Below are 25,351 nucleotides of genomic sequence, written 5' to 3'. Positions count from 1 at the left end.
AGCTGCTATAAATATTTTGTTCATATAAGTACTTTTCCATTTTTTTAAATGATCTCTTTGGGATATAGACCTGGTAGTGCTAGGTTTTATAGCACAGTTTTATAGCACTTTGAACATACTTCCAAATTGCTTTCCAGATGGTTGGATCAGTTCACAACTCTACCATTAGTGTTACAATTTTCCCACATCTCCAACATTGATCATTTCCTTTATCTATCATATTAGCCTATCTGTTAAGTGTGAGGTGGTACTCAGAGTTGTTTTAATTTCATTTTTCTAATCAATAATGATTTACAGTAGTTTTTATATGACTATAAATAGCTTTAATTTCTTTATCTGAAAACTGTTCATATCCTTTGACCATTTATCAATTAGGGAATTATATGTATTCTTATAAATTTGACCCAGTCCTCTATATATTTTAGAAAAGAGGCTTTTTTCAGAAACACTGGCTATTAAAGAAAAAAGATGTTTCCCAGCTTTCTGCTTTCCTTCTAATCTTGTTTGCATTGGTTTTGTTTGTCCAGCTCCTTTTTAATTTAATGTAAGCAAAATTATCCATTTTGCATTTCATAATGTTCTCTATCTCTTATTCAGAAATAAATTCTTCCCTTCTTCATAGATCTGACACATAAACTATTCCTTGCTCTCCTGATTTGCCGATGGTCTCCTCCAGTCTCTGTAACTCAAGTACCCATTTTGATCTTATTTTGGTATAAGGTGTGAAGTGTTGGTCTATTCCTACATTCTACTATACTATTTTCCAGTTTTCCCAGCAGTTTTTTTGTCAAATAGTGAATTCTTATCACAGAAGACAGAGTCTTTGGGTTTATCAAACATTAGATTACTATAGTCATTGACTACTGCATCATGTATATCTAACCTTTCCACTAATGTGTCACTCTATTTCTTAGCCAATACTAAATAGTTTGGATAATTGCTGCTTTATAATATAGTGTTAGATTTGGTACAGCTACCTACCTTCCTTTGCATTTTTAAAAAAATTATCTCCCTTGATATTCTTGACCTTTATTCTTCCAGATAAATTTTGTTATTATTTTTTCTAGCTCCATAATATAATTTTTTGGTAGTTTGATTGGTATGGCACTGAATAACTAAATTAATTTAGGTATAATTGTAATTTTTATTATATTAGCTTGGCCTACCCATGAGCAATTTAGATATTTTATTTTCCAATTGTTTAGATCTGACTATATTTGTGTGAAAAGTGTTTTGTAATTGTGTTCATATAGTTCTTGGGTTTCTCTTGGCAGGTAGACTCCCAAATATTTTACATCATCTACAGTTATTTTAAATAGAATTGCTTTTTCTAGGTCTTGTTAGCATTACACAGAAATGCTAATGGTTTATGTGGGTTTATTTTATATTCTGCAACTTTGCTAAAGTTGTTAATTATTTCAAGTAGCTTTTAGTTGATTCTCTAGAATGTTCTAAATATGCTATCATGTCATCTGGTAAGATTAATAACTTTGTTTTTTCTTTGCCTATTCTAACTCCTTCAATTTTTTTTCCTCTTATTGCTAAAGCTAACACTTCTAGTACAATATTGAATAGTAGTGGTGATAATGGACATCCTTGTTTCACCCCTGATCTTATTGGGAAGGCTTCTAGCTTATCCCCATTATGTATAATACTTACTGATAGTTTTAGATAGATACTACTTATCATTGTAAGGAAAATGGCAATTATTCCTTTGTTCTCTAGTGTTTTTAATAGGAATGGGTGCTGTATTTTGTGAAAAGCTTTTTCTACACCTGCAGACAATCATGATTCACTCTGGATCCTATTGATTGGATAACAGTAGGTCCCTGCCCTGCTCAAGCTCTACTTAATGATTATTTTTGGGCCCTCTTAGCTTAGAGTAATGTAAATAGTGAATCTTTCCTCTTTCTCTTTTGGCCAGCAACAGTGAGAGTCTTCCCCTCCAAGTTCGATTTTTTTTTTTAATTAAAAGGACCATCCCTTGACTGATTCTTAAAGAGGCCTATTCAGTGAATGGGAATTGCCTCACACAACGTAGAACTTGATGGATTCTAAGGGCTTAAAAAGGCCAAGGTCTCCCACTGTATCTTGGGCCGTTCTGTTGTCCTGCTTGATATCTGGCCACTGGACCCAGTAGGCTCCGGAGGAGAAAGTGAGCCTGGTGACTTTGCACAGCCCATTCTCACTCAAATAAAATTCAATTACAAGTCATGTCATCATTCATCTCCAGGACCAGCATTCATTTCACTTAGCTTTCTCTGCAAGAAATGAAGACTGTTTCTGTTTGATCTTTTGGTTTCTGACCTCTTAGGTCGTCTTCCGTATCAGACTTCCACAGTGGTTCTCAGACCATCAATTTTCTGATTATCAGTTCCCAAAGGTAAAAAAAAAAGACATTTAGTATATCTTGTCAGTAGCTAACATTTAGTTTTTGATTCTAATGTTCAGAAATCATCAACTCTGATGGATAATTTTGCTTACATTAAATTAAAAAGGAGCTGGACAAACAAAACCAATGCAACCAAGATTAGAGGGAAAGCAGAAAGCTGGGAAACATCTTTTTTCTTTAATAGCCAGTGTTTCTGAAAAAGGCCTCTTTTCTAAAATATATAGAGGACTGGGTCAAATTTATAAGAATACATATAATTCCCTAATTGATAAATGGTCAAAGGATATGAACAGTTTTCAGATAAAGAAATTAAAGCTATTTATAGTCATATAAAAACTACTGTAAATCATTATTGATTAGAAAAATGAAATTAAAACAACTCTGAGGTACCACCTCACACTTAACAGATAGGCTAATATGATAGATAAAGGAAATGATCAATGTTGGAGATGTGGGAAAATTGTAACACTAATGGTAGAGTTGTGAACTGATCCAACCATTCTGGAAAGCAATTTGGAAGTATGTTCAAAGAGCTATAAAACTTTGCTATAAAACCTAGCACTACCAGGTCTATATCCCAAAGAGATAAAAAAATGGAAAAGTACTTATATGAACAAAATATTTATAGCAGCTCTTTTCATGGTGGGAAAGAACTGGAAATTGAAGGAATGCCAGCCCAGCAATTGGGGGAATGGCTGAACAAGTTGTGGTATATGAATGTAACAAAATAATATTGTACAATAAGCAATGATGAGCTGGTGGATTTCAGAAAAACCTGGAACCATATCTTAGCATTTAAATGACAAATTATTAATTGTAGTGTTGGGAGGTAATTACCGTGTGTGACATCTTAATATTGAATTCAGATCAACATCACAAGTCATTCTTGGAGGCAAGGAATTCCATGAGTGCCATTATGGAAAGAGTTATGGGTAATAATATAATTGAAAGGTGTTTCCACAATTAACTATTTGACAGGAGAATAATGCAACTGTTCATAGAATGGACATTGCTAATGAGATATGTGACCAGAAAAGAAGGTGTACATTAGAGCAAGAGACAGTAGTCATGTGCTACTGTTTTACATGAAATACAAATTTGCAATGTAAATGTTACATGCTAGGCAAAAAGAAGCAATCTTTCTCCTGACTTTATCACACTGAGTGGAATACATATAAAGGTTTAGGAGGGAAAAAAGGACACAAGTTTTCCAGGATAAGAAAGTTTAGATATTCTGTGGTTTGAGCTTTGCAGGGAAAACTTACCACAAAGAGTCAGTTAATCAATGAGTATTTATTAAGCAACTACTATTTGCTAGGTATTGTACTAGGCAGGGGAGATATAAAACTAAAAATGCAGTGGTGTCTGCGCTCAAATGATTTAGATACTTACATTCTATTTACATGAACACATTTAAATCTCAGCAAGAAATTTATTATCAGTAACATTATCATTATCATTATCATGATTATTTTAAATCAGGGAAAGTCACTAGCAGCTGGGGGATAAACGAAGTCTTCAAAAAGGAGACAGTATTTAATCTGAGTTCTAAAAGAAGCTTGGGTTCTAATAATTAAAGCTGAAAAAGGAGGGAGTTCTGGGAATAGGATACTTGCTGTTCAAAGGCATAGAGATAGGAAATTAAAAATGCTGTGTAAAAAACTTGAAAATTTAAGGTTTGAAAAATTTCAAATGTCAAATATACCGTTTTATATTTGATTCTTAAGTTAATGGTATGCTGCTTGTTCAGGGAAGTGATTTATAAAACTTGGTGTTTTGGCATAGAATTCAACTTCATCATGATTGGAACTCATTGAGGATAGGTAGCTGTAGCTTGACCAGCTCCTTTCCCCTGTTAAGTTTTTATTACCTGCTAACATGTTTATTTGACCATCACTAGTCTTTGGTCTTTCTCCTTGAAAGACAAAACAAACAAAATGCCATTTAAATAGTATAGCTTTCTTACTGTCATTATTTGATATTAGCTCATCTAATACAGGTAAAGGTTATTTCACTGCCCTTAGAATCCGTCATCAAGTTTATCTCATTGTAGATCTTAGTGGTCTTTTCTTTTTTTTAAACACCCTTAGGGGTGTGTGTGTGTGTGTGTGTGTATGTATGTGTGTGTGTATGTATGTGTGTGTGTGCATGTCTTTTAATTTGGATGCATAGATGATTCTTAATATCCATCTCTATTAGCTTTATTCATAGAATTTTCATGTTTTGCCACACTATCAAAATTAATGTCTCTTTCTGACCTGAGAATTAGAAATTTAATGGAAAAAAAACCCTAAAAAGAAACTCTGAGGTACCACCTCACACCTAGCAGATTGACTGATATGAGAAAAGAATGCAAAATGATGAATGTTGGAGAAGGTGGGGGAAAATTGGAACACTAATGTATTGTTGGTGAAGTTGTGAACTGACTCAACCATTCTGTAAAACAATTTGGAACTATGCCCAAAGGGCTAAAAAATGGCATATGCTTTGATCCAGCAATACCATTACTAGATCTGTATCCCAAAGAGATCACAAAAAAGAGAAAAAAGACCCATATGAACACAAATATTCACAGCAGCTCTTTTTATGGTAGCAAAGAATTGGAAATTGAGGGGATGCCCATCAACTGTGGAGTGGCTGAGCAAGTTGTGTTATGTGAATGTAATGGAATACTACTGTGTTATAAGAAATAATGAGCAGGTAGACTTCAGAAATACCTGAAAAGACTTACATGAACTGATGCTGAGTGAAGTGATCAGAACCAGGAGAGCACCGTACACTTTAACAGCAACATTGCGCAATGTCTAACATTGTCAGACTTGGCTCTTCTCAGCAATACAACGAAATAAAGCAATTCCAAAAGACTCATGATGGAAAATGCTGTCCACATCCAGAGAAAGAACTATGGAGTCTGAAGGCTGTTAAAAGCATACTATTTTCTCTCTCTCTCTCTCTCTCTCTCTCTCTCTCTCTCTCTCTCTCTCTCTCTCTCTCTCTCTCTCTCTCTCTCTCTCTCTCTTTCTCTCTTTCTCTTCTTGGGTTTTCCTTTTTTTTTTTCCTTCTGATTCTTCTTTTACAATATGACTAACGTGGCAATATTTTAATATGATTGTCCATGTATAGCCTATATCAGATTGCTTGTTGTCTTAGGGAGAGAGTGAGAAAAAAAAATTGGAACTCAAAATCTAACAAAAGTGAATGTTCGAAACTTTATACGTAATTGGGAAAAATAAAATACTGTTAAATTGCAAAAAAATTATAAATTAAAAAACTTCCAACCTCTTTTGGGGCTCTTTTCCTTTCAAAATAAAATAATCATTTAATATTAGTTCTCTTTTCTCTGATAACTTTGAAATCAGTTCTTCTAAAATATCGTGTATATCTCAGACTATAGATGGCTTTTCTTTCCTTAAAAATCAGAATCTCTATCATTTAGTGGTCAACATTGACATTATTCTTGTTATTTCAACTTCAGTGAATGTCAAACAGTTTTTCCCTCTTGGTCATGAAAAAAAATAATAATAGTTCATCTCTTGTTGCTCATAACTTTTTTTTCCAGTCCTAAGAAAAATTTTTATTTTTTTAAAAACTTAATACTTTATATTTCCCCAACTGCATGTAAAAACAATGTTTAATTTCCTCTACCTTTGAAAGATGAAAATAGAATTATAACAAGTAAAAGTTTTCTCAGTTCTATTCTTTTCAGAGAGAGCATCAGCTGTCCAGATAAATGAATTCAAGTAATCACTACCAAATTGCACCCATACCCAGGCTGTGATATGATTGATAAATTTTACTTCGAATTCTTTCTTCTGGTCTCCAGCAAGAGATTTTCTGTTACTTCCAGCATTCAGCCTTCTCTAAATATTCTTGAGCATGTATTTTCCCACAGGTTGCCACATTTTATTACCTGACTACACAGTCTGAATTCAGAAGAGAGATGATTCTCTATACGTTGGAGACTAGCTGCTGATTTCTATTAGCAGAGAGAGTTTCCGTATCAAAATTTCCTTTACATTAGTGTAAGACACAGATTCATTTTAAACAAAAAGATAATTCTAGTATATTCTACGTATTTGGTTTCTTTGAGTAATGTAAGCATGTGCCAGGATAAATTCCACTGCTTTCTCTTTTAGTAGTGCAGTAGAGAGAGCCCTAGACCTGGAGTCAGGAAGACCTGAGTTCATTTCTGGCCTCAGTCACTCCTTTGTTCAGTCATTCTGTGCAAACAACTTATTTTCTCTTTGCTTCAGTTTCCTCATTTGGAAAATGGAGATAATAGTGACACCTGTCTTCCAGAGAGGATCAAAGGAGGTAATATTTGTGAAGTGCTTAGTACAGCGCCTGGCACGTGGTTAACGTTTAATAAACTCTTGTTTCCTTCCCTACTTGCTCGTGCACTGGAATATCTTCTCTCTGGTCCTCCTTGAATGAGGTTGTAGTCATTAAAGAGCAATACGCTGAAGCCCAAGATGCAGATCACAGGACTTGTGCTGGAAGGCTACCTTTTCCAAAGCCCTCATTTTACAGATGAAGAAATACAAACCTAGAAAAGCTAAGGGACTTCTCCAAGGTGACACGTGCACTGCGCTTGAGAGTTGAATTCAAAGTTGGTTCTCATGACTCCAAGTTTAACTGCATCACTCTCTCCCTTAAAAAAATGTGAAGACACAAAGTCGAATCTAATGATCTGTCTTTTCTATTTCCTATGTTATCATACAACTGTTCTCCAAGATCATCCCTTTAATTCTTTGATGTTAGGCTCTCTGGCCCTGGCTGGGTGGCAGGGTTTAATTTATGTGGCAGAAAAATAAGCAGATAACAAGTTCATGAAATAAAATATAATTACCTAATATAGAGGTTTCTAATGTGTGTGTGTGTGTGTGTGTGTGTGTGTGTGTATGTATGATGGACTCTTTTTTGTCTTTCTGTAAGAAAAATGCTTATTATCTTTGGTATGTATGCATGTATGTATACACACACACATACATATATATATATATATTACATGATTTGAAAGGAGGTCAGTTACATTTAAATATTTCTATCTATCTATCTTTATCTACTTAGTTTCTTTCTGCTCTGTACTATCCCCAATGCTAGTCCAAACATCATATTTTTTTTAAAAAAAGGTTTTTTTCTGTTTTTTTCATCCAGAAAATTATTTTTCAAAATGGTACAATACTGGGAGCAATTTATAATTTAGTCTCAGAACTAAGAGATTTTTTACAATGTTTTGGTATAACTTACATAGTTTTTCCATGACACAGGTATTTAGTAACCATCAGGGTCTAAAAAGTATTTTCTTAATGTTGTAATCAATTGTATCTCTGTTCGTCCTACCCTTTGGGAAAATGGAGTCTTTGGACTCTCTCACAGGTGAAGTTTCTTGCTCATTGTCACTTTCCTAAGCAGGGAACTATATAGAGGCAATGATTTTTTTTAATATGTTAAATATAAATACATTGATTAGAAAAATCATTTAATAAACTTTATACAAGGGAAAAAAACATTTAAATTAAATAATCTATTTAGGAGTTACTTGACTTAAAAGTGTGCTTTCCATTACAGAAATACTCAAAGGACATTAAGACACTAATAGATTTAATTATTTTGACCAAAAAAAATGGAATATCAACGAATTTGTCTCTTAGCCCTTTGGGATCGGTTCATGCGTCAAGGTTTTATTTTTTTCACTTTCATAATAAAAAAATAAAAGAAGTTGAGATGATTATTTTTAAAGGCTTGCTATTTTCTCTCCAGAAATATCAATAGGATAAAATGTAATTGCAGCTAAGGTCATGAGAAAGTTTACAAAGAAAGAAAGCTAGCTGTGAAAGTTCAATGGGATTCATTATGCAGAGCAGAAATGAAATGTAATTTGGTAACAACTTCATTATTTTGTCTTTGCCTATGAAAGTAATTCTTGCCATAATGGTCCCAGTAGTCTTCCTTATTCTAAATCCTCATTAGATCTCAACTAATGAGCATAGAGAAAAAGCTTGTTAATAAGTCCATGGGGCATTCATTTTGAAGGGTAGGTCTGCATCATAGTCAATCATGACAGCTTCTTACACAAAATGAAAGAGCAGGCCAGGTCAGATTGAATATATCTTTGAAGTTTTGAAAACATTATATTATGGGACCTTGAGACATTGATTTAACAAGATAAACAAATGGAGATTAGAGATTAAAAATCCAAGTTTAAGTTCCAAAATTCACCCTTGAGGATTCAGTGCCTCTTTCAATGTTTCTCAATTAACAGAACAGTGGGTACTTAGAAGGGAACTGTTTTGTGAGATCCTCTATTTCACCAGAATAGAGCCAGCAGAAAGGAATTCTCTAGAAACACACAATTCTTAGATATCAGAGCTAACATGCAATAATGCATCTGGGAAGCAGTGTGCTGCAATAGTAAACATGCTGGCTCAGGAGTGAGGGGATTTAGAATCCTCATTTCTAATTCTTGCTGTCTACACTTGACCTCACACACATACATATACATATGTATATGTATGTATGTGTCTATGTGTATGTATGTTGAGATGCATATATATGTGTATATCTATATATACATATATTCATATGCATATGTGTGTAAGATTTGTATTCTATATTAGCAAAAAGAAAGATCCATTGTTATTGTTTTCTTTCCGAATTCATGGGCCCCCTGAAATTGATCTATAGACCCCATACCTCCATGGATCCCAGGTTAAGAATTCCTACTTTAATTCATTATCGTGGTCTTAATGTGGCTTTGGAATGTCTAAAGCTATAGAAGTAGAGTATAATCACTACTATGTAATATATAGAATATAATCACAAATACCCAAAAGAGCAGAAAAAATGTTTGAGTACAAGTCTGTCAATAGAACAATAGTCAATAAATTGATTAGGACCAGCTTAACTAATAAAAGAGATCAAATACCAGAAATCAACAAAACCAATTGTTGGACAATGCCTTGTGTTTATAATAAATAAACAGAATAAAATCAATACAAGAATTTTTAAAAGTTTCTTGCGTATGGGCAAATTAAATTCCAAAGCATGGAAGATAGCAATATGAAGCCATTCCTTCAACAAATATATATGCAGATTTAAAAAAAAAAAGCTAATTGGGCTTAATTCCTTGTAGGATATCAACTTGGGAAAAAAAATCTTTCCAAGATCTTGCAGTCTAGTAGGGTAGATAAAGCTTGCAAATAAATACATTTATGATAACATATACTGTGAACATTGAAAAGGAAAGGTATACACAACTGTTATTCAGGTTCAGAGGTTAGTTATCACATCTTGTGGAGGGGATTCACGGAAGACATCATGAAGAAGGTGACAAAAGTGAGGATATGCCTACCTTGATATTTGTTCTTAAAAGATGACTATGATTTTTACAAGCAAACAGTAAAGATGAATGTTCTTCCTAAATGGTTAAAAGATACAAAAGAATTTCCAAAAAAAAAGAAAAATTGTCACAAAGATTAAAAAAAGCCCTTAATTACCATTATTTATAGGAAAGAATATTATATTTCTTATACCAGGTGATAGGACAGGAAATAGTAAGAAATATTTGATTTGATCTTTGATTGCCACAACAGCCCTCTGCAGTAGATGTTCTTATTTTCTCTATTTTAAAGGTGAAGAAATTGAAGGTGTTAAAGGTTATATGATTGGCTATGAGTTACACATATGGTATCTGAGACAGAGTTTGATTTTTGGAACCCAAGCCCCATGTACTTCCCACTGAACCAGGACAGAATCACAAATATGAGTGTAAGCCCTGAACATGGGGAAAAGAGAACTATTAAAGACAGAATATTGGCGTTTGTAATGTGAATTGTGGATCTCAAAATGTTCCACTCCCCCAAAACTCTTGGGCATAAGGCCTAGGGAAGTGGGTTATAAGCCATAACAGCAAGAGAATAAACTCTAAATCCCCTGAGGGATGAATGAAAAAAAAATGCATTGCACAGTCATTGTAAGAAACTGCCTTTTTCTCTGAGACTATTGTTTGAGTAATAAATATAGAACTGAAAAATATCAATGGATAACAAATCATAGAAGAAAAAAGGCACAGTTGTTTCTAATTGAGAATTGGCTGTTATCACAATCATACCAAGATTCCTTTGTCTAACAATAAAATAGTTGTTTCTTTCTTTTTTGGAGGCAGCTGTGTGGCAGAGTAGATGAAGTGCTAGACTTGGAGTCAGGAAGATTCTGAATTCATATCCTGCCTCCCATTCACTAGCTGCACAATTTTGGGAAAGTCATTTAACCTGTCTCAAACTCAGTTACAATGGATAATTAATGGTACTTATCTCAAATTGTAATTTGAAATATGGAAATATGTTAGCCTGACTGCACATGTATAACCTATATCAAATTGCTTGCCTTCTCAATGAGGAAGGAGGGAAAGAGGGATGTGGAGAGGTAATAATAACTGAGGGAACAATCTAAGCAAAAATAATTTCTTAGCTAGGCAGTCAGAATGAATGTCAGTGGACTCCCCCATCAGGCCAAAGACCCTGAATACAGAGTGAAGCAGATTTTTAAACACGAAAAGCAATTAATCAAACCAGACCAACTAATTATAATAATAACAATAAATCAAGATACAACGTTGGGTAATCTAATTGGAGGAAAGATCAGGAAAGATTGGGAGGGGAAGTAGTAAGTTTCAGAGTCCTCTTTTATAATATGAAAAGATGTTGATTGATTGCATCTACTTGTATGTATGAAACAATAGGTGGATTATATAATCTCATCTCCCATGGATGAATAACACAAAAGATGGAGAATACATGTGGAAGCACAAGATGGAGTCAGTGTTAATGAGTGGATCTGATTGATTCTTCTGATTCTCACATTAAACCATTTCCATTTTGTACATAATCTTCATTTTTTTCTCATCAATTCCCCCCTTATGATTAAGGTAGAGGGGTCAGCCCACTACCATATTAATCACTTATCTAAAAACCAGATCAAGAAGGTTTATCATTATCTTCATAATCAGAATCAGAATTACATAACAAAAAAGACCAATGGGCGTCACTCTCTCACACAGTTTAGGGCACCACCATTGCTTAAGGCAAAAACAAAAGTCCTTCCTAATGCAAGAAGAGCAAATTTGCCAATGGTGATGAGTTATTACCTTTTAACTAAATGAACCATGAGAAAGGATCCCATCAAGGTCTTTTGGGTCAGGCAGTTGTATTTCTACTATAAACTGTTGAATTTCATGAGGGTTGGTAACAATGTCCCCTGACTAAATAATATAGAAACAGCAAGATTGATTGATCATAGCACATGCCTCTCCTTGTAATGCTGTAATAAGATCAAGGACCATGGGATTTTTGTAAGACCAATTGTGCTCAAGAATCAACTTCACTTTGGAGGGAGGACATGGAGTCACTAGTGACCTGGGGCAAACTACTCAATTTCAAGTGATAAATTTTCAGGGTCTGTACTAACACTGAGACTTCAATGAGTGGGAATAGGGACTAGAGAATCTTTATAGCTAGCCCATTTTCTTTCATGAGTTTATTCATTAACATTTCTCTTTTTTTCCCCAAATATGCTACCAGGCACCCAGATTTCTAATAGCACTTCTTCTCACCAGTCCTATAGTATAGTTAAAGACTGAGACTGGTGGAATCAAATAAACAATCAGACAAACTCCAACCCAATTTAGGGGAAGAGAGATAAGCCTTATCTCCACAGATTTAAAAAAAAATGACCTGGGAACACTGAAGTCCGTGTAAGATTGGTGGAAGCTTACCTTTGATGCACAAAATTGTCACCAGATCTAACCCAACCTAAATTGTTTCTGGTGAGATTTACTAAGGAAACATACTTGGGTTCACTATCTGAATAATTCTTATAAAGATAATATGAAAAAAGAAACTTCCCTATTTATATCAGGGAAGGTAATACTATGGTTACACTTGATTACTTTGCAAAAGTTAAGGGTATTATAGTGTTAGAGACATCCTAAAGGAAATGGAACCAGTCTGGGACTTTGCATACTGCTGTACCCCTGGGAGATATTGATCTTAAGTGAAATGTAATCATTTCCTGAGGAAGGGAGAATGGTCATAGATTGGGCCCAATTTAGTATCTTCCTATTAGGGGTATATAAATTACGCTGCACTCAAGCCACAATTGAAAAATTCTTTTCAAAGGTGAGACATAAATAGATCTTGGTTGAAGGATAGTATCATTTTCTGTCACAAGGATAGCTTTCCATGAGTTAGGTCCTTTTTTTGGTATATTTGATGACATACCCAAAATACATGAGGTTCAATTACTTTCAAGTAATATAAAGCTTGTCCTACTTTACTGTGTAACTTGGTAACAGGGCTGAGTCTTTTTTCCAGTTTTCCTGGAAAGAGTAAACAGTGGAGTTAAAAATAATAAAACTAAACAACAAGAGGAAAAGCTAGATTTACACAACAGGATAATGAGAACACTCAGGAATATAGCATTTATAGCCTATAGTAACTAGGTAAAAAGAATCCAATATGCTATATGTGCCAAAAATCCCCAAGAAACAAGAAAATTACATTCTGAATTTTCCAATCTCTATTCTTTGAGAAGAGTTGACTGGAAAGGAAAGAATAATAGGAAAACATATTAAAGTCAAAATAATACAAGAAGGACTACCAGGACAATTTATCACAATTAAAATGATTAAAGTATAAAGCATTATGATACAGTTTTAAGAGCTGGTACTGCTAAATCTCGTTCCTTTATACTTTTTTCCAATTGTTTGCTCTGATATTCTTTCCTGTTTTGTTTTTCAAAATGAATTTTTTTTTAATTCTGTAAAATAATTTTTGGTCATTTAACTTTATCCATAAATTAAAATGAAATTTAAAAAAAAGTAAAGCATAGGACAAACAATGAAAGAAAAAACATCCATCTTCCCAAAGACATACATTTTCCAGAAAGATGGGAGCTTATTAATTTCCCACTCCCTTCAGAAGAATTAATAAACTGAGAGTTATCAGAACTAAAAACAATAGGTGATAAAATTGAAATAAGTTAAATCACAAAATACATTTTGAATTTCAGTAAAGAACAGATTTTTACATGAGAACAGTATATCCAACAGTCCTTTTCTGCAATTTGATTGCAGAAGGAGAGAATTTGGAACCCAAGATTTTTTAAATGAATGTTGGTTTGTTTTCACATGTAATTGGAAAAATAAAATATTTCTGATAGGCTTTTTTATGGGTCAAATGATACAGTATATGAGAATTATTCTGCAAACTTTAACTACTAAATAAAACCATTATTGTTATTAGTGTTGCTGCTGCTGCTGCTGTTGATTTCACATTGCTTCTATTTTTTTTTCTGGTACTGTGAAAAAATAAAGATGGCTGTGTCCATGATATTTAGCACTTGGTACTGGAAATTGGAGGGAATACAAATGTGACTGTAAACTAAATTGGCATTATAGAATGTTTATATTTAGTCCAGAAATGATTGGTCACTTGTGTCCCTTTATTTCTCTTTCATTTTAGGATTGGCAAGGTCATTTTTCAGTTGTTGTAACTCTTTGTGACCACCTATGGGGTTTTCTTGGCGAAGACACAACAGTGGTTTTCCATTTCCTTCTCCTACTCATTGAGGAACTGAGCCAAACGAGGTGAATGATTTGTCCAGGGTCACTTAATTAGTAAGTGACCGAGGCCAGATTTGAACTCGGGGAAATAATTCTTACTGACTTTAGGCACAGTGCTCTACCCACTGAGCCACCTAGGTGTACCCAGTTTCATTTCATAGTATCTTATTTTAGAACCTACAAGGTATTACAGGGCTTACTAGTCCCATTTTCTCCTTGTATAGATGAGGAAACTAATGTGAGAGATGGGGTAACTTGCCAATGATTCAATTGCTAGCAAGTGAAAGAAATAGTGAAGATCTGGACCCAAGACTTATGACTTCAAATCCAGTAGGATTTTCCACTTCATCATGAAACATGTCTCTAGGAAGAGTTAAAATAAGCTTTTCAGAAATGTCTGGATATTTTCAGGTGTTTTAGGGCTTTTGATGTGCATCAGAGATGAGCTAGTTTACCACATTGAGACATCCAGGTGGCAGAGTGAGTTCTAGGGTTAGGAAAACCTGAGATCAAGTCCTGCCTCAGATATTTGCTAGCCACATTATCCTGAATAAGTCTGTCAACCACTGTTTGCCTCAGTTTTCTCAACTGGAAAATGGAGCTACTAATAGAATCTACCTCAGCATGTTATTATGAGGATCAAATGATATAATCTTTTAAAGTCTTTAGCACAGTGTCCAGCATGTAGTAGGAGCTTAAGAAATGCTTAACCCCTACCTATTTGAAACCTTCAGTTTCTTTAGTCATTCAAGCATTTTTTAAGCATTTAATTTATCTGAGGCACTGTAGGGTCTGACATAAAAAAAATACATTGGGTGTGGGGGAAGGAGAATTGAATTGTGGGTGTCATCTAGCAGCTCAGATTGTGATCCCATCCAGGCTCATCATTTCCTTTTGAGTGAGGTATGGCTGGTGCTCTGTGAGGTATGTCTGCGTCCAGCCTGCTCTCTTCTCCACTGCAGAGACATTCAGGCTCACTTATGAAGTATTATACATTTTTAATCACAAATTATATTCTCATAAAAATAGATTGTAGAAAGATGGATAGAAGTAGAAGCCCTCCTTCCTTTAGTAATGCTACCATTTGCAGTGATTTTGACATGGATATATGTCTTCCTTCAATGATATCCCATATTATCACATTCAATTAAATACAAATTGATTATTTTCCTACATGTATGATACTTTGCCAAATTCATGGGATAGATGGACTAAAAGGGAGCAGTTCTTGTCCTCTTTAAGGATTGATTTTAATTTTAATGGAGGCGGTGTAGAAGGGATTCAATGAGACATATGCTGGATTTGGTATTCAAATCATGGTTCTACCATATACCCTGGGAAAGTCAATTAATCTTTCTGGTTCTTTATCTATGTAGAATATGAAGAAAATAGATAAAATAGTCCTTAGGCTTCCTTTCAAAATAAATCTATGGCTTTTTAATGCTATTACCCTAAGTAAATAGACAATACTTAAAAAAACTAATACCAAAAAATCAGAAAGAAAAGAGAACTAATAGTTTGGGGAATTTAGAGTCCTCACAAATAAGTGAATGAATGAATGAATGAAGCATTTATTAAGCACCTCATGCATTCAAAGAACTCTGCTAAATGCTGGAAACATAAACAGAAAAGTAAAAGTCCCTGCTTTCAAGGAGCTCACATCCTAATAGGCAAGACAGTATATAATAAAGGTGTCTGTTGCAAGTCAGATTGAAAGGCTGCAGTGGCAAAGCAGATGGTAATGCCTCTTCTCCAAATGTAATGTCCAATGATAAAATCATATTAGTTTTAGAAGTAGAACTATAATACTGACAAAGAGGGTTTCAATTTAGAAAAAAATCAAATGTGAAAAATATGAATATGATTATTTTCTCATTTTTTGCTAAGTATTTTCTGTCTTCTGGGCATATAGATGAAGACAGATTAGGTGATGAAGTATTGAGATGATGATGATGAATGTATTGAAAACTGAGGTGAATTTGTTGATTTACATCCTTAAGGTCCATTTAAAAATAGAAAAATTAAATGATCAAAGTAATCAATAGTAATTACCAAGTCAAATATGTTTATAGTTTATGACTACTGTAATGAAACAAGTAAAAAATACATTTCCCTGTAAGAAACAAAACATCTAGTGCATATAAGATATTAATACAAATTCCTTGTTTTCCAAGAACTATTTATTTAGCTTCTCAGAAACTTAGGGAGCTAAGTGGTAAAGGATACAAGAGTGATTATAAATAGTTTTCTACCTACAAAGGGATATTTGCTATGAGAGATAAAGCAAAATTGAATATCAATAACCATAAGATATAATGTTATAAATTTAGTATGGAAACATGAGAAAAATGTCATTGAAATTTAAAGAATTCACCTTTTATAAAGGGGTTTAGAGAAGACTTGATAACATATGAGTTGGCCACTGAAAGACTGAAAGATGAATATTATTTTAATGGGTAGAGTGAAAAATGTTTTATCCAAATATTTGGATGAAGACCAATCGGAAACAAAGAAAACTCCTTCAAACCCATTATTTGGGGGCAAAGAAGGTTGTATTGCATACATAGCTTAGTAAGTTTTTAAGAATGAGAACAAATAGGACAAAGCTGGTTTAAAAAAATAAACAATAATGACTAGGAATAGTCAATTCAAATCAATTTCATTCAATTCAACACAATTCAAGGGAACTCAAATCTATTACATGTCAATTATATATTAAGAACTATTGCTGGAGATATGAGGAATAGAAGATCAAAACCAAGGAGTCCCTTTTCTAAGTGATTTTACATTATGTTTTTCATAAATGTGTCTGATGATTTGGAATAGAGACAAGTACAAAATCCAGATCCTGAGGTCAAGAAGATTTATCTCTTAAGCACTATTGCATTAGCACAAAGGTAATCAAAATGAAAGGGAGTAGAGTTTTCCTTTACTGATTGCAGTGGTTGTATTTGAACATAGCCCAGTAATGACAGTTTGAAAAAAGAAAGAAAGAACAAAAGAGAGAAAGGAAGGAAGGAAGGAAAAAGGAAGGAAGAAAAGAAGAAAGAAGGAAAGAGGTGTATCATTGCTCCAGTAGTCCACTAGTAGCTAAGATGAAGTCAGGGCCTAAATTTCTGCTGATTAATCCATAATATGCCAAACATTCTCCTTCAAGATACTCACTGAGAAAGTACTCTTTGATGGATTATCTTTTTTAATGCACTCTTAACATCTTTGTTCCTCAGGCTGTAGATGAGTGGATTCAACATGGGGATAATAAGTGTATAGAAGACTGAGGTCACTTTGTCAATATCTAGAGAATGATCTGTGCTTGGACGTAAATAAATGAAGATCAGAGTCCCATGGTAGATGGTAACTACAATCAGGTGGGAGGCACAAGTAGAAAATCCTTTCTTTCTCCCTTCAGCAGAGCCAGTCTTAAGGATAGTGACTATGATGTATGCATAAGACAGGAGGACAGTCAAAAGACAGATAGCTTCAACAAGACTCGCAAAGACTACTAGAACAATATCATGAATATAAGTGTCAAAACAAGACAGGGAAAATAGAGGTGAGATATCACAAAAGAAATGGTTAATTTCATTAGAACAAAAAGACAGCTGGAATGTGTTTGTGGTGTGAACAATGGAGCTCATGGTTCCACCCAAAAAGGCTCCAAACACCAACTGGCAGCAAACTCTCTTGGACATTACTACTGTATAGAGCAGCGGGCTACAGATCGCTACATATCGGTCATATGCCATAGCAGCCAACAGAAAGGATTCTGTATCCACCAAAGAACAAAAGAAATATAATTGTGTTGCACAACCATTATAAGAAATAGCTTTCCTCTCTGAAAATAAGTCCACCAGCAACTTTGGAGCAATGACTGAAGAGTAACAAGCATCTATAAATGACAAAACACTGAGGAAAAAATACATAGGAGTGTGTAGATGTGAACTGGTTGTGATCAATGCGATCATTCCAATGTTTCCCAACAAGGTCATGGTATAGATGAAAAAGAATACTAAAAACAGGAAATCTTGAAGCTCTGGGTGATCTCTAAAACCCAGGAGAAAGAAATTGCTCTCCATGCTGCTATTCTCTTTGTCGATCTCTGTAGTCATCTTTGATCTCTGGTCTGTATAAGAATAAAGATGGTTATGTTAATAGTACAGAACAGAGATGTCAAACACACAGCTCCAGGAGCATAACATTCCCCAAGGTTATCAGAATCAGGTTAAAATATAATTGGGAAATATTTAACAAAATAAAATACAATACAACATAGATGTGCAGTTTTCTAATTCAATAGGCTGACTGCAGGGATCCTCATGGACATTTTAGTGACCCCCCATTTCTTTTTGAGTTTGAGAACAATGACATTGAATACTTGGTAGTGAAACTGAATAGGGGAAAGATAATGTGGATCTAGATTCATATGGTTGTCCTTTAACCAGCCATTCTACAACAGGATTTAGCCATGATTCTTATATTCCATCATATCTAGGAAGGTTTAGAACAGCATCATGCTGTGAAGAGTAAAGAGCAACCTATTTAGTCCCCCTCCATCATTATTTTATATGCAGGACATACAAAGACACAAATGAAAATCTTCCTGCCTTTCAGAATTTTACAACATATTGGGGGAGACAACATATAAATAAATGTGTATGTACAAAATGGATATGGAGTACATGAAAAGAACCTTCAGGCAGAAGAATTAAGCAGTTGGGGAACTTCCCCTTTCAGAAGATAACTTCTGAAATATATCATGAAGAATCATGGATTCTAGGAGGAAAAGGTGAGGAAGGAAATATTCAAGTACAGAAAGTGCATGGAGATAGGATTTGGTATGTTCTTCTCAAGGGAATAAAATTAGCACTGTGCTGACGGATCATTGAGTCTGTAAGGTATAAAGATAAGAGAAATGTAAGAGCCAGGTTATGAAGTGTTTTAAATTCCAAAAAAAGGACTTTATATCTCATTCTTTAGGTAATAATGAGTCACTAGATTTTATTGAGGGAAGAAGCTGTAGATAATGAAAGGGACAGATGTATATTTTAGCCAAATCATCTTGGCAGCTGAGAAGAATATTGATTTGTAGTAGGGAGAGACTAAGTTCTGGGTCCAATTAGAAGGATATTGCAATGATCCAACCAAGACATATTGAAGGCCTAAACAAAGATGGTGACTGTGAGTAGAGAGAAGGGAATTATATGAGGAATGTCATAAAAGTGAAATGAAAAGATTTGATTTAAAAGTAATCTTAGTCATTTAGTCTAGCCTTTTACTTTTTTTGCATGAATAATCACAAGTTCAGTGAGTCAAAGTGCTATGTGCTGGGTGATGGTTGTCACAGATGTCACTGGTCATTTTGGAATGACACTTCCTTCATCTTCTTACTCTTGGACTTTTGCAATAATCTGCTGCTTGATCTTCTTGGTTCAAGTCTCCAACCACTCCAAACTGTCATCCACTTAGCTGCCAAATTGATCTCCCTAAACGACATATTTGACCATATCACCCTCCTTAATCTCATTCAAAACATTCCAGTGGCTTTTTATTACATCCAGGATCATATATAAAACGTTCTGTTTGGTGTTTAAAGCCCTTCATAACCTAGACGTTCCTTTATTTCCAGTCTTCTTGCACCTTATTCCCTTCTACACTCTTTGTGATCCAGTGACTCTGGCCCCTTTGTTATTCATCACATAAGACACTCCAACTTCACAATCTTTGCAACTGCATTTGCTTTCCTCAATGCCTGTGATTCTCTTTATTTTCATTTCCATCTCCTGCCTTCCCTAGCTGCCATCAAGTCAGTTTAAATTTCACCTTCTTCAAGAAATCTTTTTTTATTCTCCTTTAATGAGAATTCCTTCTCTCTGAGATTATACACATTTATACTGTGTACATTTTGTTTGTACATGGTGGTTTCAGTCGTGTCTTTCCCATTAGACTATAAGCTCCTTCAGAGCCCTTTGTCCCCCAGACCTTTTTTCTGTCTGACCTTTCTCCCTCCCTTTGTACTTCCATTGCTTACCATATTACCTGGCCCATAATGAGACCTTAATAAATGCTTGTTGTCACCATCATTTTTCAGTCTGTGTTAGTGAAATGGAAATTGGAAATTCCCCTTTAAATTAATAAGATCACTCAAATAAATAGGTTCAGTTCAAATCTCGGTCATGACCGTTCCATATCTCCTGAGTGTTCTTGGCCTAGCATTCCAGGAACTAGCCATTCCTAGGTCACGTTGACATGGAGGGTTGGCTCCTCTCCTTGTGAGACGTGATGTTATTAAAAAACAAAATACCAAGCCTCAGGCGGATGGGAGCGTGGCTAAGGTCAGATGTGTATTGGACACACCATGAATAGCGCAAGCATCAAAAAGGGCTTCTTGGCCCCAAGCCTTCTTTGTTTAGAACAATATAAAAACACTGCGTCCTGTAAGCCCGCTGAGCCTCACCCGCGGGAAGGACGCTTCGCCCGGGAAAATCTTTACACAATTCAAGTTTGTACAGGCTGCAACGGGGCTCCCAGCCGTTGATTGATTTTGGAGGTTCCCTTGAATTGGTGATGTATTCTCTTCCATTACCGACTCTCTTGATCGGTGCTATATTATTGATTGTTCTTATTATTTATGCTTTCTATGCAAATTCAAACTATCTGTGCTTTGCTTCTTCTAAATAAATTATCTATTTCCTATTATTTTCTGGTGCATTGGAGAGTGTCATTTATAGGAGCGAATCCGAACCTCACTAAATCCTACTAATACAGTTTGCTTCTTATAACTTTTCTACCTCTCCTTAGTCATCAGAGGTCACCAATCACAATTTTCACTTCATCTACCTATGACCACCCCTCTCTAAACATTGTGATTTGTTCAGGGTTTGATAACCAGATTACCAGACTTCTCAGAGTACTGTTTAAAACAAGAGTAACTGGACTTCTAATGAAGGATTTAAGGTACGTATATGCAACACTCATGAGATTCTTTGACTTTTTTCAAAAACCTTCTTTACTCCCTTCCTAGTTATTAACTGTTATGGCTAGATGAAATTATGGATTATTGAGGTCTGGAAAGGCAAGGCTTCTCTTTTCTATGCTTGATAGAATAAGGTTTTCAAATCATCACCATCTTGATCATCATCATTGTAGACTAACTAGTGTATACCCCCTATTTTGGCCAGGTTGGAAGTCTTGTGACTGCACATGGGCCTGACCCTACTAATGATCATCTGGGAAGCTTTGGCCCATTCTGCTACTCACCTGGGCTAGTCTGGCCTTCTTCATATTCTTCTTCTTCTTTTTTTTTTTTGGTGAGGCAATTGGGGTTAAGTGACTTTCCTAGGGTCACACAGCTAGTAAGCATCAAGTGTCTGAGGTTGGGTTTGAACTCAGATCCTCCTGACTGCAAGGCCAGAGCTCTCTCTACTGCACAACCCAGCTGCCCCTCAGTATGGCCTTCTTTAAAGAGCCCTGTGGCCCTCTTCTCCAGGGAACTTAAAATTTAAGGATTGGATTCACTGGAGATACCACCTAGATTTAAAACTCCCACAGCTCAGAAATCCTGACCCCAAGCATCTACCAGTCTCATCATTCTCCATTATCAGGGATTACATTGTGTGAAACCATGACTAGCTTTGTTCTCTAGATTTTCAATGTTCTTAAAATATAGCATTCAGAACTCAGCATACTTTCCCAGATATGGTCTATCTAGGAGGAAATGATAGACTGGGGATGCCTATTTTTTTCCCCTGGTCTTGAGCACTATTCCTTTCAATGCAGCTTAAACATGAGATCCTTGTTCATCATGTAAAACTATTTACATATATTGAGGTTATAGACCATTAAAACCTTCAGGGTTTGTTTGTTTTTATTGTTGTTGTTGTCAGAGAAATTCTTCTCTAGCAACACATTTATCATTTTGCCTTAAGGAGGGGCTCCCCCTCCTACCCCATTGAAGGGTAGCCTCACACTGTTATTGGGCATAATGTACACGTGTTTGGTCATCTTTAGCCGTACTGAAGCTTAGAATTCCTGAGCATAAGCAGCTTCAGTCTCCACAGGTAGCAGGCATTACAGGGATGCATTATTAATCCTGGCCCAAATCAATCTAGTGTTATTTATATCATTTGTCCCTCATAGTCACCTGTACTAGAAAGCAAATGTACCACCAGCTTCAATTTGGGGAATAAGAACTGTGATGGATTAAATGATTTCAGCAGAGTTGACAAATTAAGGCAGTAACGAGAAGCCAGGTGTATGAAAAAGACCAAGGCACCTTTGTCTATGATCAAAATATGACAGGATTTAGAACTGTAAGGAACTATAGAGGCCATTACAATTCTATAATTTTATAGATTAGGAAATTCATTTCTAGAGAAGTCACATAATTTATCCATATCTACAGAGGTTTTGAGTGTAAACCAGGGCTTTTTTAATGGTAGTACACTGCATTGTGACATAGTCTTTACTTCCCATAAATCAATGTATCAGTGTATTTCTGATAGTTCAGTTTGGCTTAAAATAATTTCCTGTGGTTAAATCTCATAAATTTTATCTTTCTCTTCTTACCATTTTATATAATGAATACGTGCGTGCATATGGATGTGTGTGTGTGTGTGTGCGCGCGTGCATGCGCGCCAGGAAAAAAAAGTATTAAAATTAAGTAATTAACCATTATGTTATTAATGAAGGTTCCCCATACTTTTTTTATAAAGGTCATTCTCATGATTTGTGTTAAGCATTTCCCCAAGTCCAGAGTACTTACCAAATTATCCCCTTTCTATCTGCTTTCTTTGTAAACTGTAGCCTGCATTAAATGGATGAGTTTTCAGTGCAAAAACTGAGTTCTCTTAGGCTGTTATGGCTTCTCTTGGGCTACTAAGACCTGAGAACCAAACACGTCACATTTTCCAGTTCTTCAGAAATTAACTGGCTCTCCACAAGGGCACTACTCCCCATGTCCCAAATGCAACCCATGGTTTCTGAGGAGAATTGGGACCTTTTATATTTGACTCTGAGTCTTTTAAAAGTCACTTCCTTGCTAAGATCACTCAAAGTGCTCTCAAACTTCCATGCTTCTAATTGCCAGGTCCCCAAAGAAACAGATGCATGGGGAATAGTGGCATGTACTCATCAGGAACTAATTTGTAATTTGTTTTTCATCATTTTCAAAAACATGAGAGAACCACATACGGGCATTAAAAATGACAGCTCTTTGAAGGTGTGAAAAGAGGCTATTCACTCTGCCATTCAAGTAATTAGGGAATTGGTAATCAACTTCACCTGTCAAATTTAGGAGATACAAAGCCTGCATCACCAGTGGGAAAGTGGGGTTGGATCATAATTGAACTCAATGAAATTCAATAAGAAATTTTAAAGCACCCACTGTGCTGCAGGTAGTATGATCAGTGCATGCCAGATAAATACAAAATGAAACAATTGCTTTCATTAAAGACCTTAAATTTTATTCGAGGCAAGACGATCATATACATATATGTCATTACAAAACATATAAGAAGTTTTTTTTGGGGGGGGTAGGGAGGAGCTGTGGGCAGATAGGATACAGGTCTACTTTGAAGAGCAGTTTGATGAAAAAAAAAAAAAGAACATAGGTCCCAGGTGGGTAAAATAGAAAGATACTGAAGAGTGTGGTGAGGATAAAGGGATGGAGCTAATATGTGTGGTAGGAGATAGGTAAATGAGTGTACAGTCCTTATGACATGTGGGGAATGTTCTGTCTAATACAATCCTACATGCAGGTTTCAGAATACACACAGATATTCTATAACTATTTACCATCCACTTGTCATGTGTGAGGGAAATGCTGTTGTTGTTGTCGCTTTTTTTACTTGATTGTTGAGGCAGAACAAGGAATGCATTCCAAAGGTACCGCTAAAATGATAATAATTGTTTTTCTTAATGGCAGCATGAGAGAGAACAATGAATTGTAGTGAGCATCTGCATTTTGGAGAGCCCTCAGATTCCTTCTCACCTGGTTGCTAGGAAACTTTTAGAATATGAAGTAGCTGTAAATTGTAGATCTATCTTGTCTGTTCTTTTCTGCTTTTTAAGTGAAGGATGATTGGAGAAAAAACAAACAAACAAACAAAAAATGAGACTTTGTGACCTTTGAAAGAAGGTTTAGGAATTCAAATCCAAACCAGAGATGGCCATAAATTGAGCCTTACTAGGTGTAAGAGAAACTCTGAATGATCTGCTTGACTCAGCATAGAAGCTGACCAAAGGCATCCAGGAAACATTCTGCTGGAAAAAGGGAATGACTCATCCAACCATCATGATACTCTACAGCAACAATGTTAAGTTTGAGATCATTTTCCCCAGGGGCAAAGATGGTAGAGTGGAAAATGTACCTCTGTAGTCCCCTAAAACACTTTGCAACTTCCATCCTTTCAATATTTGTTCAATGAATATTCCTTTATAAAAAAAATAGTATTAATTGATCAGATTATGAAAAATACAGGTGAGATAATAACTATTGATGCATATTGTGTGGAACACCTTAGATTAGGAAGTTGAGTTTATAGCATTAGAAAGAGATTCTGTTGTGCCTCAGAAGCACTCCAACATGCCGTTGGAATTATGTAGCTAGATTTATTCTGGGGGTTTTGATTGGTCAGTATGAGTGAGAATTGGGATAAGGATTCCTAGAGCTTATATGAGCTACACAGAGGTAGAATGAAGGAATAGAAAGGAGTAATTAGGAAAGGAAGGTTGAGCATGGACATTCTACAGCTCAGAAATCCTGAAATCCTTAGTAGAGCAGCAGAGAAGTAGATTATCACACCATTCACAATAGCAAAAGTAATATTGTTATGTAATATTTACTTCAAACCCCCAAGAAAGAGATGAAACATGTAAGAGTTGGGAGGGGAGAAATAGTGGTAGAAAAGAAACCCAGTCCCTGATTTTCCCTAATTATCAATAAAAAGCACGAGACAAATCTTGGGTCCAGACTGGTTATAATACAATTCAAGCTATACCTGTACAATTAAATAATTTGGAGGAAGACAATTAAATTAAGGTTGCATAAATGATAAGACCACAATAAGATGTTGGCTTGTCACTTATTAGGATCCCTCCACTTACTCCTTCAGAATTCACATAGTGTTATCTTCTGTACTGCTCAAAGTATTCATCACGTTTGTATCATATCCTCCTCTCAGATTGGGTCTGTACACATACATACATACATACATACATACATACATACATACATACATATATAAATACATACATATTCCCATTTAGGTATTTCATTCTAGACCTAATTAACATAAACAGTGAATTTTCATATACGATTCAGAGCATAAGATCTCAAT

At 35.2% G+C, this 25,351-nt stretch overlaps 1 protein-coding gene across 1 annotated transcript; it reads right to left on the bottom strand.

Moving 5' to 3' along the window:
* Window positions 1-17,176: 17,176 nt before the first annotated feature.
* LOC110199544 (olfactory receptor 5AP2-like) lies at window positions 17,177-18,124 on the bottom strand. The gene has a single exon (XM_020974423.1). It carries the CDS (start codon window positions 18,122-18,124, stop codon window positions 17,177-17,179), a length of 948 nt encoding a protein of 315 aa, XP_020830082.1.
* Between the last annotated feature and the right edge of the window lie 7,227 nt (window positions 18,125-25,351).

Source organism: Phascolarctos cinereus, unplaced genomic scaffold (assembly GCF_003287225.1).
Source record: "Phascolarctos cinereus isolate Bilbo 61053 unplaced genomic scaffold, phaCin_HiC Scaffold_9;HRSCAF=440, whole genome shotgun sequence".
Classification (NCBI taxonomy): domain Eukaryota; kingdom Metazoa; phylum Chordata; class Mammalia; order Diprotodontia; family Phascolarctidae; genus Phascolarctos; species Phascolarctos cinereus.
The sequence above is the reverse complement of the archived record's forward strand: the minus strand, read 5'-3'. Positions and strand labels throughout refer to the sequence as shown.